Here is an 18,565-nt window from a genome sequence, read left to right as displayed (position 1 = left end):
TCTATCTATCTATCTATCTATCTATCTATCTATCTATCTATCTATCTATCTATCTATCTATCTATCTATCTATCTATCTATCTATCTATCTATGTATCTATCTATCTATCTATCTATCTATCTATCTATCTATCTATCTATCTATCTATCTATCTATCTATCTATCTATCTATCTAAAAACCACTTCCACAGAAGGACTGAAGTGCCAAGATAGATTCATTGTAAGGCTTGCATCTCCGCGCGTGCAAAGGTAAAAGATTTAGAAAGTGGCGAGAAAACTTCTTACGCGACAAGACGCGACTCGCATTGGGCGATTTTCATTGACCTGTCAGATTGGAGAACATGATCGATTTTACCAAATGTTTTCTCCAAATACAAACATCTGGGTACGAGATTAGGGTTTTTATTCACTGCGTTGCTTTAATCAACATTTTCTGGAAACTCCGAGTAAATCTCCGTTATGACGTCAATCTGAATTACATTTGGAATTCGATGCGTGCGACTCTTCTAAAGTTCTAAGCATTCTTAGAATGACGTAATAAAAGGATTTCTTAACCTCTACCGTAACCATAGCAGGTGTAAAAAATAAACAATTAAATACAACTAAAAACTGTTTGCACCTTTCCATAAATGTGTATTACTCCATAAAAAATATCAATTGAAGTTCTTATACCCGTCTTTCTTTAAAAACGTATGAAAGTTATGTGATGTATTGAATTGAAGTCAAAACCAAATTTGTAGTGGTGTAGTTTTTCTGCGCTTATCACAAAATAACTCCTGAACACATTGCGTCCCTACTATATTTTAAAATTCTGAGTTAACGCCCTAGGTTCGATAGCTTCGGAAATGTTATGTTCGGCAACTGTAAGTTGGCGAACAGTGCAGCAAAACGTGCATGGCGGAGTTTTTATTCCAGCAGGATTTGAATGAAATATTGTAAGCGACCGATCAAGGAAAATCCACAATTAAAAGCCCAAAACGAGAAGCCTTTAAGATATGACTACTTAAGGTTTGCTTACTAACCTGATGGATGGCCAGAAGCCATTTTCTTAGCTTTTTGCTTACCACTTTCTTTATATATCACGCTGTAAAGATTTCCAACGTTTCCCGAAAACTCCGCGTAAATTTACCTTTATGACGTAGCGTAATTTTAAACGCGCGCGCCAAGTCTGGTTGCTAGTGCGTTATAGTGTTCTTTTTGGCCAGCAGCTTGTGATTGAAGAAACAACTGATTTAATATTCTTGTCATCGTAAGCTCTAGAAAAATTGCATTTTAACTGAGTAAGGTTTGCTTAAACCTGCGATTAGGCGTTCTTTCGTTCGGGGGAGCGCGAAAGTGTGGCAGCGCGAGAGTCGGCGGTCGAGACCTTCGCGCTGCCAAACTTTCGCGCTCCCGTAAAAAAAAAAAAAAACGCCTAATGGCTGGTTAAGTTTGTTTAAGCTCTCTTATGTCAACTCAAACTACACCCAGAGTGCAGCAGCCAGTCTCGTGTTTTTTTCCATTGGTTTTCTTCTATTTATTTCGTAAATAATATCTTTCAATCCCAAATGAAAAACCAAAAGCATATCGCCCTCGACTTACCTTCAAGGAGAGCACAAAAAGTGAAGCCGTACCGTGTTACGGAGAGTTTCTTTTTTATTTTATTTTTTTTTTATTTACTTATTTTTTTACAAGGGTTTATTACCTAACGCATGCTGGGTGAAGACGGCAAGAACAGACACATGACTAGTTCCCTGTGAGTGCAATGTGATTTTATTTGACAGAGAATTTGGACTCTATCAGTTTTGTTGAAATACATGTCAACCAGACTTTTTTGAAAAGGCGGTCGATGAAAACTTGAGCTATTTTTATTGCACGAGAAGGTTCAGAAATACGGGGAGGAGAGAAGAAAGGAGGAAAAAGAGGGGAAAGGAAAAAATAAGAGTACGCAACTTGATGTTTTTATATTGGCAACCCGTTCGCTGCGCACTTTGAGCGGACCAATTGTCAACAATCGTGGTAGATGTATTTTCGTTCTCAACGCCAGTGGTGTTCCAAGGAGCCCAAAGATGTCTAGCCATGAGGCTACCGTTCAGCCTGAGTACTGTGATACTTGCACTTGACTTTCTAAAAATAAAACGGTTTACACCAATGATAAGCAATAAAGATAGTCAGGGGTCATCCTACAGACTAGTGAAACTTGGCCTGTAGCTCAGTTGGTTTGGGGGTATAGCGAGGATTGCTAATTCCTTCTGGGAACTTTTTCTTTTAGAAATAATGTTGAAATGTCAAGTGTCAGGTACTTCTAAACGAGCCTTTAGTTTTTCCTGGTTTCATTCCATCATTCTCCATTACATTCCATTCCATTCCAGCATTTGCAGCAAAGGGAGAAAGTCGTCTTCAGGACGAGGTTACTCGCACCAGTGCCTTTTCTGCATTAAAGATGGTGCCTTTCAAAGTGTATTTCTTTTCTCTGGAGGTCACGACATCTTCAACTTTTAGCTGCTTTCTGGAGGTTACAGAAAACAGAGGTAAATGCGTTGAAAGGCCGCGAAACGCTGGCCGGCTCTGCGGAGAAAGCCACCATGCTACCTTTCGAACATATCCCCAGAGATCCCCAGAGTGAAATGGAGATGGATGGATGATAAAGAAAACCAAAAGGATTCACTAAACTACATACAAACTGACCGATCGGTGATTCGAGGAACGTGGTATAATTTTTAAGAAAGACAAGAAAAATAGCTGTTACTGATACATGTATATGATTTCGAGAAAGGCTTCCGTGGAAAAGGAAAGCACCCGTGTTGCCTTGGAGACAGCTTATTGACATACTTTTGGGTTGATCACTGTAAAAACGAAGAAACCTTTTTTCGGAGGTGTTCATGTCGTGAGTGTTAATATTCTCTCTCTTAATAATTTTAATGTCTAGGCATTCTTGGTGGATCAGTAGCTCCGACAGTCAGTGAGGACTTTGGGAAAGCCCCTGTTATTATATAATAATACTTTTGGTTTAGGCCTGTTCCAGATGCTGCTCCACTCATGTGCTGAACCTGATTGCTAAATAAAGTGCAGCAAAAGAGTGGCGCCTGAATCAGTTTGACACTGCAAACATTGTTAATCTTGACAGGGTCTGCCGCATTACGCAACACTGGAGCAGCAGCTGTCATCCAGAAGCTGCTCCTATCGTGTGCCAATTAACTTAATTTTGACAGGGTCTGCTAAATTTAATGCGACACTGTAGCAGCAGTTGATTTAGACGCTGCTCCTCTTATATGCCAAACTTAATGCATAAAATAGTGGTGGTCACTGGTTAAAATGATTTGTAAAAGATTATAAGTTTTCGGTAACCTGTCTGATACCCTCAGAGGGATACTTGGGTATAAATGTGACGGAGGGGGGGGGGGGGGGGGTCTGACAGAGCCTTATATTTTGAACCCAAAGAAATACTTGGACCTTATATTGTGCACCCAAAAAAATTGGACTGGAGATTATTCAAATCAATTTGCTTTCGGTGCGGAACTTTGGCTTGAATTGCATAAGAACTATTAGCCTGGCAGAAAATTCGAACCCCAAAAAATATGCGCAGATTTTTTAGACCCAGAAAAGTACACGGTTAAATCTTCAACCCAAAAAAATACAGGAGTTAAAAATTTTAGACCCAAAAAAATACGTCGGACCCCCTGTCAGGTTTATACCCGAGTATCCCTTCTGGGCTGATACCTTCAACAGATATAAACGATGTGTAAAAAACTCAAAAAAAAATAAAATTAAAATTAAATACAGCAAATTAGTACACATAAATTAAGAACTAAAATACAATTTTTAAAAGGTTGTTGACAAGAATGCTAAAAGCGTCAAAATCAAAGTTTATTTGAATGTGTCAGTATTAACTATTTGTTTAAAGGAGTGCTTTTAATTGTTTTGGAAGCAGGCATGAGTTGTTATCAGCCGCAATTGTTTTACTGTATCTATGGCCAAGATTCAAGCGTCTGACATTCTTGTATTGATTGTAGCAGACAGGCTACTGAAAGCTAATAATTAAAAATATTGAAGGAAAACATTGACAACTTTAATGGCATAACCGTTGATGCTACAGGAGGATCTTCATACATTTACATGTTCACCCTCATTAGCATACATTAACATAAACAACAAAACTACTAAGTTACAAATTAATGCACTCTGTAAATTGAAAGAGCTTGACAAACTTAGAACTGGCTAAACAGTTGAGAAAGGAACTTTAAAAGTGTCAAGAATTTACAAAGAATTTATGGGTGGTGGTAGCTCTTGTGACCCAGTCATACAGTTCCTTGTAATTTTCACAGTTTTTCAAAGTAAATTTCTTGTAGAATATTTCTCACAGGTATTCACGCTGATTACTAGATGTGACAGGTTTTTTTTAGCTTATTATGTGTCATTTGTCCATAGCGTACCGCTTCATGTATGCTAATGAGGGGAAAAAATGTAAACAATTACATCAGCAAAGATAATTTGCCAATTTTGAGGTTTGTTGAACTACATTAGGCTTGTCGACCAGATAATGCCTGCCTTGGAAGGGGAACCCATTTCATTTACAAATTTTAAAAATGATATTTAAAATTTTATTAAATGTACTGCTTCAGACAATATTACATTTTCTTTTTCTGGAGTATGCCCATGTCATTGACCAAAAAAAAAAAATACTTGCTTATACACTGTATGTGTCATCTATTATTAATTCACTAAGCTAGAAACAAAACATCACATTTCTTTCTCATGTACTGTACTAATTTCATCAACATTCAAATTCAAGCAGTATAGATGCAGGATGATTGCGATATAAACCCAGTTTATTGGCCTGGCTTCCATGAGTCTGTTGTAGCTAATATCTAGGGATAGAGCATCTGAACTAGAAATTCAATCAATCAATCTTTATTTGTTCATAATATAAAAAGATACATATCTTATTTTACAGTAAAATGTAATATATAAAATACAAAAATATATTTAAAAACAATACATTAATGTACAATTATTATCACCATAAATTGGATTATCATGATGTAAACTGAATATTAGTAACTGGAAGGTCATATAGGTTTGACTCCTGTTGGGAGGACTAAGTATTTTCCTTTTCTGAATATGCCTGTGTCACTGAATGAGAAAAAACATTTATCATTTATTCACATGACTTAAAACAAAGCTTAAGCCCATTTTCACCCCGAGAGAGCACTAGAATGGAAATTACACTGTCTTGTTGAGCCTAATGCTCGCCCTTTTTCCTGCGCCTCACAAGACTTAAGACACCAACATGAAGCATGAAACATGACTGTGAAGCACATGATGAGTTTACAAATGTACATCTTGTGCTTTGCTGCTCCAGTCAGAAAAAAAGGGTTTTTGAGGCATAATGCTTCTTATTTTCCAGAATCATAATCATTTCAGACATTTAAGAGTAGTTACATTTCTTATATTATTTTTTCTATACGACATTACTGTCAAAATACCCCAACCCCGCCCCCCATGGGTTTGTCAGTCATTTTACATTTGAGCGCTACTACTAGTTCTAAACACAAATTTTACTCTTCAAAGTTTTGTGTATTACTTGTGAGCTTCCCCATCATTTTTTTATGGGAGCACTCCAACCCAGGGTCCAAAATCTCCATGCATGCATATGTGGTATGAAAATTTCCAGATGGCAGAGTTTCCCCTTTTTATGACCATGCAGTTGGTAATTAGTGCAAAACATGAGAGGTACAGGTGTAGTTTTTTTTTTTATGTGATTAATAGTGCAATTATCACAGTACAACAGCTGAGCCTTATAAAAGTTTAAGCACTGTTATATATATATTTTTTAATTTTTCAGATATTTGGACTTTCACATTTGATGCTTGACTGGGGTTGTATGAAGATGCTCCAAACAGCTGGAAGCCCAGAGATTCATTTTAGCACGTGAAAAACGTTTTAAAGCTTCGCCACAAGCTCAAATTCAATCTACTATACACAGTTGCTGGGAAATAGTATAGATAGACACACCAACATTCAAGAAGTTCCTCAAGTGTGGTGATGCTGCTTTTGAAATCACCCAGGGCTTTGTTGACAAGGAAATGAAGGAACTTAAAGAGATGGAAGACAACAGAATTAATTCATCGAATGCTTTTCAAGGTGTGTATTACGAGGGAGCAGCACGTACATTTAGGTAAAAGGAAAAGTAACCCTTTGTCAGTCGTCTCCCCTCAACCTTTGTTTCCTTTTCTTGAGAGGGGGACCTAAAAAAGTTTTGTGTCTCCTAGTGGATCAGTTGGGTATTAAATAAGTCAGAATCTGGAGTTTTCCTTTAGTTTGTGGTTCTAGGATGTATCCAGAGTATACAGTTTACCACCCCCACGGAAGGTCATTGAAAAGTCTGACAGGGTGGGGGTGTGTTCGTCAAAAGGCATTCGAGGTCTAAAAAGGAAAATATGAGGCCAAGCTTCAATTTTAAAACCTTCCATGAGAGGGGCATGGGAATAATTTTTCTGGAACAATCCATTGGTTGAGATAGAAGACTTTATTCATGAAATGGCAGATATCTATTGCATCACAAATAATGACATCAGCTTGCTCATTGTTAATTCTGATTGCCTTATAACACAACATAGCATTCTTGTTGATAGATGTTTCATTAGAGCAGCTGGTAGCTCCTTAAAGAGATCTATCAGGGAGTCTCTCCCCCCCCCCCCCCCCCGCCCCTTTCCCTCCTGCACTGTTACCCCAAGCCAACACCTATTTATTGCGTTCGACGAAGGAGAACGCAAGCCTAATTTCGTTTTTGCGTCCTGTGTCTTTTGAGTTGGTGTGCCTGTGTACGGCTATGCAGAACTTTTCGAGATTGCTGTAAGGACACCCAAATAGCCCCCCCGCTTGAGTTTTGCAGGGGCATGTGTCGGCCGGGAAACTGGTGCGAACTTATGACGACTCTGACCTCGTTTTCGCGCTAGAGCCATCTTTTTAGTCTCGTTTTCGTATAAGAGTCGCCCCCTCGTTTTCGCGCTAGAGCCATCTTTTAATGTTGCTAGCGGGTCGAGTTTCACGTTTTGCTGGTGTGCTTGCTTGGGAGTTTGTCCTTTTCTTGGCGTTTGGTGTGCTTGCTTGTCGAATTCTGGACTGTGCTTCCTGGCTGTGTGGACTGTTATCAGATAAGTTGTGTTGTTTACACTTGAAGTTAGAGTTACTGGCATTTGGAATCTTGCGAAATTATTGCAAAAGCTTATCGATGTTCAGTTCCTTCGTTCCAGCGGGAGTGGAGTTTCACGTTCTTGCATCGCTTTTGGTGTGCTGGCTGGACGGCTGTGCTTCGTTAGGGAAGTTGCGTTGTTTAAGTTAGAAAAAAATACTTTCGGGTTAAATTTAGATTTATCAACGCCTTCACGAAGTGTGTATGACTGCGAAGACACATGGATAAGTTCAGCATAGTGTTGTTTACCCGTTTCACTACAAGAAACCAACGCTGCCTTGTGCTGACTGGTTGCGTAGTTTCAGCAAAATATATTACATTTACTTTCGGAGATGTGTAGCTCGGCAAATAATTTACTTACCGAGTTATGTAGATCGGCAAATGGCCATGATTTGTGGTCACCAAAGCAAAAAGTTGCCGAGTTGTGTAGCTCGGCAAATGGCCATGATTTGTTTCGAGAAAAGCAACATTCCTAGTGCGAGTGAAACGAATTGGTGAAGTTGCAATGGCAAACACTTTATCGAGTCATTCGATTATAAGGGATTGCAAGCACTCGGTGGTACCCAGTTTTTGTTATTGCAAGGCAACGTTGGTTTCTTGTAGTGAAACGGCCACAGTTCGGCTCCGTTTTACGGGGACCAACTCTGCGAGACAGCCGCCAACTTTGTTTGCGTTTTTAATTTTGTTGGAGCGATGGATGTGCGCACGTGTATGCTCGAGCTGGAAAGAGTTCGCTCTTCAAGCGTTTTCTCGCTTCTTTGCCAATTACAAGGGAAAGTATTGTGCGTTTTTTTAATCAAGGAAATGCTGTTTTCGAAGGTTTGATTCAAAAGATTAAACCATAATTATGTGCAGCGCACTGGTTTAGCGAGGTTAAAAGCGATCGCGCGTGTTTCAATTCTCGGCTTGTGAATTAACAGCGGCCAAAAAGTCGCAATATTTTAGTTTCGCTTCATTCACTATTAAAACTGGGTTAAGTGAACAAGTTATCCAGTCATCTATCAGTGGAAGACACGGTTACAATCTGAATCAGTTGATAGAAAATGGAGAAAACGTGACATTGCCTTTTGAGATGATCTCAATAATATTTATGCAAATTTGTGACGCTACGCCGAAGATGTCTCGTGGCGGCTTTCAATGTCTGCTCAAAGGCAATGGCATATGAACGGCCACGTTGAAGTTTCCCCGGTTCCTTGCCGAATTCTACCGTAAATGTTGTACGCTTTAAAATAAGGAAATGCTTTTTTCGAAGTTTTCATTCAAAAGATTAAGTACAATCAAGTATAATCTCGCGTTGCGTACTGCTTACGCAGCAAATATATTTTTATATATTTTTTCTTTCATTTAGTATATTTTAGCTATTTATTTATTTAGTTGTTTATTTATTTATTTATTTATTATATAATTATCAATCTTTTGGCTTCTATTCCTCTATTAACGTGAAACTCAACTCCCGCAACAAACAAAGGAAATGAACATATCGTTATGCTTTCGCAAGATTCCAAATGCCAGTAACTCTAACTTCAAAAGTAAACAATGCATCTTCCCTGATAATAGTCCACACAGCAAGGAAGCACACTCCAGAATTCGACAAGCAAGCACACCAAACGTGAAGAGAAGGTCAAACCCGACAAGCAAGCGCACCAAATATCCATTATATTATAAACACTGGGTTATACAATGATAACATTTTTTTGCAATTTAAATAAACGTGAAAAATATCTGGCAGTTAATGTAACTTTCTTTTCCCAAATGGTCGAACGCATCTCACTAATCTCTGATTACTACTAGTATACCTCGGTGAGAGAGAGAAAATGACACAACTTGATTTAATTCAGTTTCAATTTCATTCAATTTAGTCTTTATTTACACAGGGTTAAACAAATAATGAGGTCCATACAATATAAAACTACAAGATAAACTATCAATTGAATACCAAAATGCATAAATATATTAACATCCTAATCCTAAACAATAATACTAAAACCTAAAAAAACCTGACCTGTTTTCCATGAATGCCGTGTCTCAACTTACCTAAAATGGAGATTAAGTTGTTTCTTAATTGATTCAGTGATTCAGCCTGCCTAAGATTACAGGGTAGCTGTTTCAGAGAGATGGACCGCTATAGCTACAATGCAGTGATGAGCCCTGAACCACTGCAGCCCTCTGATGCTCTGATTGAAATTCCAACATACTCAACACTGTGAGCTCCTAATGGCATCTTCATGTAGCACACACCATAATAGCTCAGTTGCACACAGGTGGTTTATTGAAATTTAAACCCTGTGAAATTACCCAGAAGTTAAGTAAAACAAAACAAACAAAAAATGAATCGGTGGTCTTAAATTAAATATCACGTTCGGAACCAAATCTCAATTGATTTTAACCGTTTTTGTTTTTTGGGTTATTGCTTTGATCTTTGTACTCATGCACTACATTGCATGAAGTTCAATGGGTTGAACACGCCTTGTCACTGCAGTCCTCTTACAAAGCTCCTTAACTGCTTTCCTAAACTCTTGCATTCTTATGGCATATATCAATGGATTAACGATAGAATTGGCATAATATAACAACACTAACGTTTCTTGTATGTGAAAGACTGCTGCAGGAGACATTTGACTGAATATGTGACCCCCAAATGCCATCTTAATAGATAAGGGCAGAATGGTCAGGATAGAGACCACGGTAACTATGCTTAAGGTTACTGACAATTTCCTTTCCGAGGCAACTGCACCAAAATGCCGTGGAAGAGGGTTACTTTTAACTTTTATGGTAATGATAACATTGCAAATACTTATGATAAGAAGGTTAAGAGAAGTGTAACATAGAAATAGATACCAAATTAAAACTAAATCGAGGTCATTAAGAACGGACATCATGGATGCCAGAATCAAAGTTATCACCCAGCTGCCAATAATATCTTTGAAGTAAAGCCATTTCTCAATTAAACAGTGCCTAAAGGGGAAAAGTGTTGCATGCAACCGATCTAAAGAAATTAACGAAAGATTGGCTTGAGAAGCAAGGGGAAATATGACGCTCGAGGTTGAAATGATAAATTCTTGCCATCTGAAACCATTTCCACTTTCCAAACCCGGGCCGTGTCTTCTCAATGGTCCCGTCACTGCTCCCACCAGTAAATCAGCCACAGTCAGGTTTATTATCAGATACGTAGTGCGCTTGCGTAAGTTGCGATTTCTTGCAAAGGCAATGAGAGTGAAAACGTTTATTATAGCTATCACAATAAATGCAGAGAGTGAAACTTGTATCCACTTTGACCGCGCATTTTCCTCCTTTTCTAAAGAAGAATCTTCAGCGGTGTCATCACCCATACCTCAATAAAACGAAACGGTCCTTCTCCTTGTATAGTTTGGTGCAAGCTAAGGATAGGGGGAAAAAAAATGGTGTTCAGTCGTTCAGTCTTACAGTAGAACTCTAAGTTAGAGCAATATTTCTTTTCAAAAACTAGACATTTTTATTAATTTATTTCAATAATTTATGCTTTTGTTTTGGTTTGTTATTTCCTGTACTCGGGGTCTCTCATTGAGGTCAGGGGAGCAGCGATGGTGCAGTGGTGAGAACACTCGCCTCCCATTAAAGATAAGATAAGATAAGATAAGATAAGATAAGATAAGATAAGATAACTTTATTTAGGCACGGTAAAGTTCTTTAGGAAATTACAAGGAGAAAAAGAGGAAACTAATGTGGCCAGATTCCCGGACTTAGCCTCGTACGTGGGTTGATTTTGTTGTTGGTTCTTGTCGTTTCTCCGATCTACGTTTTTCTCCGGGTTCTCCCGTTTTCCGCTCTCCTCAAAAACCAACATTTACATATTCCAATTTGATCTGGAGAGTGTCCCCAATTAATGTTCTGGAGATTGCCTACACTGATAACATCAATAAGATCATCTCCCAAAAGATCATATGACATAAAGTGAAAGTAAGAATCTGATTGGTTGTCCAATTTCTTTAGCTGTTTTCATCCTTCGTCTATTTTGTAGGTTTTGATGGCGACTTCATCGTAGTTCGCGCAAATCATCCTACACACGATATTTGGCGTGGAAGATTTGTTTTTTCTCTAAACTAAACGAGAATGAGATATTATTACTTACCAGTAAACAGATAAAAATACAAATGACTGAATAGGAAGTGTGACAGGTATACCGACTCTTTTGTAACCAAATCTTTCTGAGCATTGTCGGGTATTATTATTAATAAATTGCCTGAATTACATGCGGTAAAACAACTGAGTTAGCTGATGAGCTAAACAATTGCTTGTGTGAGCGCAGCGAACGAGTGAGATTTCTGATACAAAACCAACGACTGTGAAAATCCCGTACAAAGCGTTTTCCATGATGTAATTTGTTTATTTTATGCAAACTGAGATTTTTTTTTATTTATCCACCTTTAATAGGTTCTCTAAAATAATTACAAAACTCCGGTATTAAATTCTCTTCGAAAAATTAAGTTTTTACTAAAATTGACATGTGAAAATGTCACCAATCAAAAACCATAACTGGTGCAAAGGATAGCAAACATTTCAATTCTTAATTAAATAAGGAAATAACAAAAGAAACAAATCCAAAATTGGTAAAGCCAATTAAGTTTAGTTTGTCACTGCGTAGGGCTGTCTTCGTCTGACGATTCAAACACGCGCTTGATGCGTTTTTGTACTTTCATTATAACAATAAAACACTTGACAGCTATGTGTACATGTTTACCAACCTTTTTCAGCGCAGATGCGTTTGTGTACTTTCATTATAACAATAAAACACTTGAGAGCTATGTCTACATGTTTACCAAACCTGTTCATTAAGCTCTTTTGGCGGGATTTCCTCGATTCTTCTGTTTTCATTTTTGGAGTTGAGAAACTCAGTCAGCAAACTTACATCTCTTCGTGTCTTTGAAAGAGTGTTCTTGTTTTTTTGGTCTTCGATAAACTTGTCTATAGGTTTGTCTAGAGACACAAATCTTCTTGATTGTTCAGCCATCCTCAAAAATACCTCCTAGCTCTTGATAAGTTTGAATTACGAACAACTCGAATACACCGAAAATATTATCTTGTCAAAGCTGCCCAACAAAGCCACCCGCGATGACCGCGACAAAGCCCGCGAAAGCACAATTCGCTTAAACCGTGGTTTGTGATTGGACGAAACGATTTTTTCACTTGTGAGAAATTCGTTTCGCCTCTCTGATTGGTCGAAGTAAAATCCGAAGCGCCTTTTCGCACAGCAAAATTGGATGCGAAAATCTCAGTATATATGAACTAAACTCATTTTCTTGATACCATGGAGAATTTGCTGATGGACTTGTCCAGGGAAAGCCAAAGGTCAACGAATACCTCTGAAGTCGAGGAATAATTTAATCGTTCATTTCTGCTTTCAATTAGATATTTTGCTTTTATAATTTCCTTTTTACAACTTCTCCACTATCTAAATTTAGGAACCAAACCCATGTCATTCATTACAAGAGTGTTTGCTCGACCCGTTGAAAACAAGGTTCTACGAGAGGTTGTCCTTGTGGAGGAGATAATCGACTGTGTACCGAAGCTTGCCTTCGTCTGAGCTCCAAACCAAGCAGCCATGATGCGAAGTTCGAATCGTTTACGAAGGTACCCTCCACACGAACCTTTCGCCAGGTTGAGAAAATGCGATTTTTTAAATATATATAATGGAGATTTGCTCTCCAATGTTTTTGATTGATTTCTCTCGTTATTTTAGTCAACGAAGGCGATTTCTTCCGCCCCGCGCCTTCACGTTTCCCACCTCTTCTTTTCATCTTCCTTTGGAATATGCGATCCGTAGTGTTTTTAACCAAATATGATAAAATAATATCATAAGATGAGCAAAACAGTAAACTCAGAAACAGGTTATCAGTAAAAAATTGAAAATCCAATGAGACACTGAGAAGATATTGATTTGATTTCAGGTTGAGGTAGACGAGGTAGACGCTTTTCAAACTGACAAAACTAGCGTCCAGGTCAGCGCGGTCACAAAGCTGACTAACTTTGACTCATAATTTGTTTTATTCTCTCCGTCATTTTGCTAAGGGTAAAAGAACTGTCTTAACTGACCAGCTGGGCGATTGCTTTTGTAAAATGATTCTTCCCTTGCTTAATTTAAAATTTTACTAAATCATCCAGCCTTCCACGTCACCCTGTAGCTCAGTGGTTAGCGACCGACCATACATTGTAGGGAACGTCATGGGTTTGACTCGCGTTGGGAAGAAAGATAATTTTTTGTTTCATAATCGTGGGATGTGGAATACAACATCTTTTTTTATATTCCATTATTTGAGCAAAATTCGACAAGTGTTTGAAATCGGTATTTATTCACGATATTTATATTTAAGTCGCCGCTCAAGTCAGAGGTCGTCTTAGATCATCTTCCGGTCTAACTAACAGTGATCTTCGTAGACTTAAATTTTACTGCAGTGTCAATAGAGAAGCACAAAATAATAATCTCATGTCAGGTTTGTCTGAATGTTTCAGCCTTTCAACAGCTCCGAGGCGAATTTACCATGAAACGACGCTTGCTACAAACTTAATTGGAGTTTATGAAACCATCTGCAAACCGTACCCCCGAAAACGCCTGATACATTTATAAAAGAAATCTTTTTACCTCGTGTTCGGATTATAGTAAAATACTGTTACCCACCTTGTTTCTTGATAACGTGAATAGTTCTAACTTTAGTGGTTAAAACTACCTTTAACTGGCGAGAATGGATCTTGCTATAAACATGCCGCCAATTTGCATCAAATTAGCACCTTTTTCCATGAATTTTAGTAGACATATCAAAGTTTTATGACGCGCCAATTTAGGTGTCATATCAGGTTAACTATTAACTTATCAATCGCATTTGTGTTTTTAGGAAGCTTAGATCAAACGGGCGGATGGAAGGACGGAAGGACGAACAAGGGGCCAGACAAAATGTCTCTTTGATTTACCAATAAATTACGCAAAAACTTACATCTAAAATACAACACAATAATAATTCAAAATTCGAACGGAAGCTAAATAATACAACGTTTCAAGTTATAAATAAACTCGTAAGAGGAAAATCTAAAATTACCATTTGTTTCTTAAGGACGGTGCCTACTTAAATACCGAAGTATTTTTGCGCGGTTTATTACTATGCGGGAAAAGCAGATCTTAGCAAGGGCTTTGGAAATCCAGAACGAAAATTGGGGGAGGGGGACAGGGGGCACGCACTTCTTAGAGATAATTAAGCAACAATTGTTCTTAGAGCAGTAAGATACAAAACAATGTATGGCGGGTTTTTTTGGTTTTTTTGTTTTGTTTTTGTTGTTGTTGTTGTTGTTGTTGTTTTTTTTTTCAAATTGAAGCTTTGTTATCTCTGAAAAATGCATGGGTACCCCCAATTTTCTTTTTGGATCTGAGAAGCACTTGCCAAGTTCTGCTTTCCCCGAATAGTTTTAAACCGCGCAAAAATATCCTGTATTACTAGGCACCACCCATAGGAAACCAACTATCACCATAAGCGTAGAACTTGTATGCGCAGTAACAATAGTAGGCACCGTCCTTAAAGGGAGAAACATCAACTCTGATTGGTTATTACCACGAAAATACTCGAGATAATTTATGCTATATAATTTCTGAGGGAACAAACGCCACTCAGCCGTTGCCTACAACCACCTGCACCTTTCAAACGACCTATTGATAACATCAACAAAACAGACAAACAAGTGACAATTTTGGTAACAATAGACCAACGGACTTTTGACTTACAAAAGACAGATCGAAACGCACCAATCATCACGTTTTACTGTCGTCACAGCCAATAACATCACGGCTTAACTGTGGAACGACCAATAACATCACGACAATCAGGTCAACAACCAGGGACATTTATACCATCTACTGACGTTCCACAATTTACTTGACTCTGAAGATGACTTCCGCTCTGGTTGTCGAAACGTCGGTGAATGTGACCTCCAAAAGTCCTTCATAGGACTATACTCTCCCGGATGATCATAATTTACGTACTTAGGATTTTTCATTAACAGACGTTTTATTTATCTCTTTCTGTTTTAGTTCTTTCAGCGGCTCCGCTTAAAGCATCACCACGAACCATTGGAGGTGCACCGAAAGTTGATTTGTTGTCCAGTATAAACCAGTTAAGATCAAGTTTGTTGACCATCTTTGAATCTCAGCGTAGCGTCGCTGACGTTATCGATTTCATCATGTATTCAATGGGAAATAGACCAATAAATGTCTAAAACAGGAAGTTCCGGCATAAAAGGGGCCTGGCCAGGCGATTCTCACCTTCAGTTGTCAATCAACCATCAGAGCGTACAAAAACTGACAAACAACATGTGCCTTTTTCTTACCGATAAAATCGACTTAGTTTTCAGAATAACCCTTGTTAAACATATTAGAACTTGATATCTTATGTTGCTGTAGTGATATTATAATATTTTGAGGCATGTTTTTCGGAGCACTTTTGAGTCAACAACTTTCCACGACTGAACAGCGTCTAAATTTGCATCTCAGGCCCACAAAGGTGTGAAAAGAAGGAGGGGCTTGCCCTTTTATAGCTTAACTTCTTGTTTAAAAAATCATTAAATAGGCCATTTACGAGTTGCTGGTAACCTTACTATGAAAGCGAGGCTAAGTGCAAAACGTTTCATTTAAAAATTCGTGTTTTTTTTTTTTTGCATACGACTGAAATCTAATTTTCATAAGAAAAACTTTGCGCTTACCATCGCTTTCATAATGAGGTTTAAAGCAACTCGGAAATGGTCTATTCCAATTTTACTGATATCGAAGCAGCTTCGATTCGCACAAGAAAACTCTATTAAATGGTAAATATCTTATTCAAAACTAGCCTCATTTTGTGGGACGTTTTTTCACAGAATCAGTTTTCAGTCGGTTTGCTCACGTAAAGCGGTGGTGCCTTTTTTATGTTACGAATTCCGCGCCACATAAGATATTTCTTACTAAAGAGACTGGTGAGAGCTCTGGTAGGCTTACGGAAGGTTTTAGGAACGACTTTCGTGAGGAATCAGAGTTTAATTTCATAGAGATTAACGTTCGTAACAAATGAACATTACAGTCTACTTTAAAATGCCATAACATAGAAAGCATACTTTGACGTTTAATTGCTATAACAGAAGTGCAAGATAAAATTGATAGAAATATAGCTGTCTTGCTGTTTATATGCTTGTAATAATGTATAGATAGGGTATATATGATACTAAGTATACATAGAACTGAAGTAAATCGTTGTCTACTCAACAGTTGCCAACTAAGCCTCGAACACATATATATTCATGCCTTGACGTAAGTTTTATTGTTCAAACACCTGTTCATGCCAACGTTCTCTTTATCTTATATTTTCTCCAAGAAATGGAAAAAAAAAACTAAAAAAAAAAAAAACGGGTGAATCAGTACAAAGGCCAACAATGTGTATCGTTAGAGCAAGCTTACTGGCAAAGACAATACGACAGCGCTATTTATATTGTATTGGAAATGTTCAACTTTTAGGAAATTCTTCTGAGATGAAATTCACAAAACAATTTTGTTGAAATTTTGTCAAGTGAATAACCTATATGCATTGGCCAAAAACCGGAATAAAAAGAGGGGTCACCATACTCGTTCTTGAGAAACGGAGAGTTGAAATATGGTAATTAATGATAATTAATGCATTTTTTAAGGATAGTGAGTGTAAAGCAGCATTTACCAACAACAGGAATAAGTCGATCTTCAAAATTGGGTTTTCCAGCGAACAAGGAATGAGCAACATTTATCTTTTGCATATTGAAGCTGATAGAAACTTTGTCTTTGCCTTAATGCGAAGTAAAGTTGCATTAGAGTTGCGCACTGCTAAACGCTGGTATACAGGAACTCGCCTCAGCTCTATTCGCAGGAAGTGATTTCCTCCACTTTGTTTCTCTTGATTCTACATGGAAATCCCGAAGGTCAATGATCTAAAATTGGACCTTGCGTTATTTTATGCACGTGTTTGTCTGGACACTGGGGCACGTCCCGACCCCCTCCCTCTTCTCCTAGCCCATCTTTCTGGACTGGATAGACCACGAACCCTCCCTCTCCTCCCACTGTCCAAACCCCTCCCCTTCCCACCCTTCTCCTTCTCCCTCGCCTTGCCACACATTCCTCCTGAAACGTGGACAATGTCTCATTTCTGAAAAGCACTTAAGGTTCAGTTCCGAACAAGACCATCTTTTAATATTTGCGAAAGGTTAAATATCGAAATCCAGCTCAAACTGTCAAAACGAATATTTGTTTATTTATCTGAACACATAAGAAAACGAGTGTACTTTTTACTTTACTTCCTCAAGACAAGAATGCAAATTGTTCACGTCAGTTTCATGTAGAAAAAATACACGGTATTCAATTTACAAAACAGCACATTATTTACACTCTGATATAAAACAAGGGCCATCTTTTAACGTCGGCAGCATAACAGACTGCATAGCAATCTGATAACCCTTCCAGATTTCCTGGATTTTTTTCTGGCTGAAAACTGGTGAGAAGATAACATGTCATTAATTCATACATCTTATTTCAAGAAAACTACGCTAATTTCAATTTACTCTGTTTACAGACGCCTATGTGCAGACTACCGCACATTATAGGCAAGCGAAATTTTATATTATAAGTTCCTCTGGTAATTGACTTTCTTGTTACCGTTTGGCCTCTATCTCAAGGGTGGGGCAGTATACAGGGTAGTGTGGGGACGGTTCAGGATCACTATGGGAGGGTGGTGTGGACAAAGTTGTTGCTAAGAAACACTGGTGTGAATCTAAAGTCCCGTTCATATGAATAAATTGATTGATCGCTTATTATCGCCGTTTCTCTATTCCTTTGTTGTTTTATTCTGAGTATTCAACAATCCCCTTCATAGTTTCGTCCAAACAGTTTTCTTCCTCTGCGCACGAAAAACAACTGAGGGATAGAGAAATAGCAGGACTAGCTTTCCTGCTTTGACGTCACAGTCCTACTATCTCCAGTCTCCCGGTAGTAAAATTTGACACTTTTATATGCCACACGCGAGGAAGAAAATTGATTAGGAATTCTTTTTCGATGATCAAACGGGAACAATATGACGATTTGATCAGGAAAATACACAATTTTTCTTTCATATACACTTCAAAATACTTCTGATGTACGATTGTATTCTCAATACTCACTTCCTGCAGCGGTTCAAGAACTGTTTTAAGTTCTGTCAATTCCCTGGAAGAAAGAAAACAGAAAAACGATCTTACTCACTGTTTCAACAACACCATTTCAAACTAATATTAAAAATATTTCTTTTAACTTCCGTGTGGCAATCCTCGCATCTTTAATTACAATATTTATAATGCATTAAGAATTGCAGTGTAATCCAACCGAACTAATCACAAACTGAAAT

General features: G+C 38.0%; 1 protein-coding gene and 2 long non-coding RNA genes across 9 annotated transcripts in view; 1 reads left to right on the top strand and 2 right to left on the bottom strand.

Moving 5' to 3' along the window:
* The window catches only part of LOC146464249 (uncharacterized), a 102,164-nt gene that overhangs the window by 72,182 nt on the left and 11,417 nt on the right, over positions 1 to 18,565 (bottom strand). For 2 of the 7 annotated variants that reach the window (XM_085129965.1, XM_085129964.1), the window contains exon 1: positions 1,024 to 1,102. The exons of the other annotated variants lie outside the window; for them this stretch is intronic. In XM_085129965.1, coding sequence (XP_084986091.1) covers positions 1,024 to 1,045 — 22 coding nt within the window. In that variant the 5' untranslated portion in view covers positions 1,046 to 1,102. Of the gene's footprint in view, positions 1 to 1,023; positions 1,103 to 18,565 lie in introns of those variants that run through there. 7 annotated transcript variants of the gene reach the window in all.
* Positions 2,482 to 16,860, top strand: LOC146464251 (uncharacterized). Its single transcript, XR_014868534.1, has 3 exons — positions 2,482 to 2,867; positions 5,826 to 6,124; positions 15,226 to 16,860. It is a non-coding gene; the product is annotated as an uncharacterized LOC146464251 (long non-coding RNA).
* Positions 17,281 to 18,565, bottom strand: part of LOC146464250 (uncharacterized) — a 3,418-nt gene continuing 2,133 nt past the window's right edge. The window contains exons 6-7 of the long non-coding RNA XR_014868529.1: positions 18,345 to 18,387; positions 17,281 to 17,677 (exon numbers count right to left, since the gene is read on the bottom strand). This is a non-coding gene — a long non-coding RNA (uncharacterized LOC146464250). The remainder of the gene's footprint in view (positions 17,678 to 18,344; positions 18,388 to 18,565) is intronic.

This window comes from Pavona decussata, unplaced genomic scaffold (genome assembly GCF_977016875.1).
Source record: "Pavona decussata unplaced genomic scaffold, jaPavDecu1.1 SCAFFOLD_166, whole genome shotgun sequence".
NCBI lineage: Eukaryota > Metazoa > Cnidaria > Anthozoa > Scleractinia > Agariciidae > Pavona > Pavona decussata.
The sequence above is the reverse complement of the archived record's forward strand: the minus strand, read 5'-3'. Positions and strand labels throughout refer to the sequence as shown.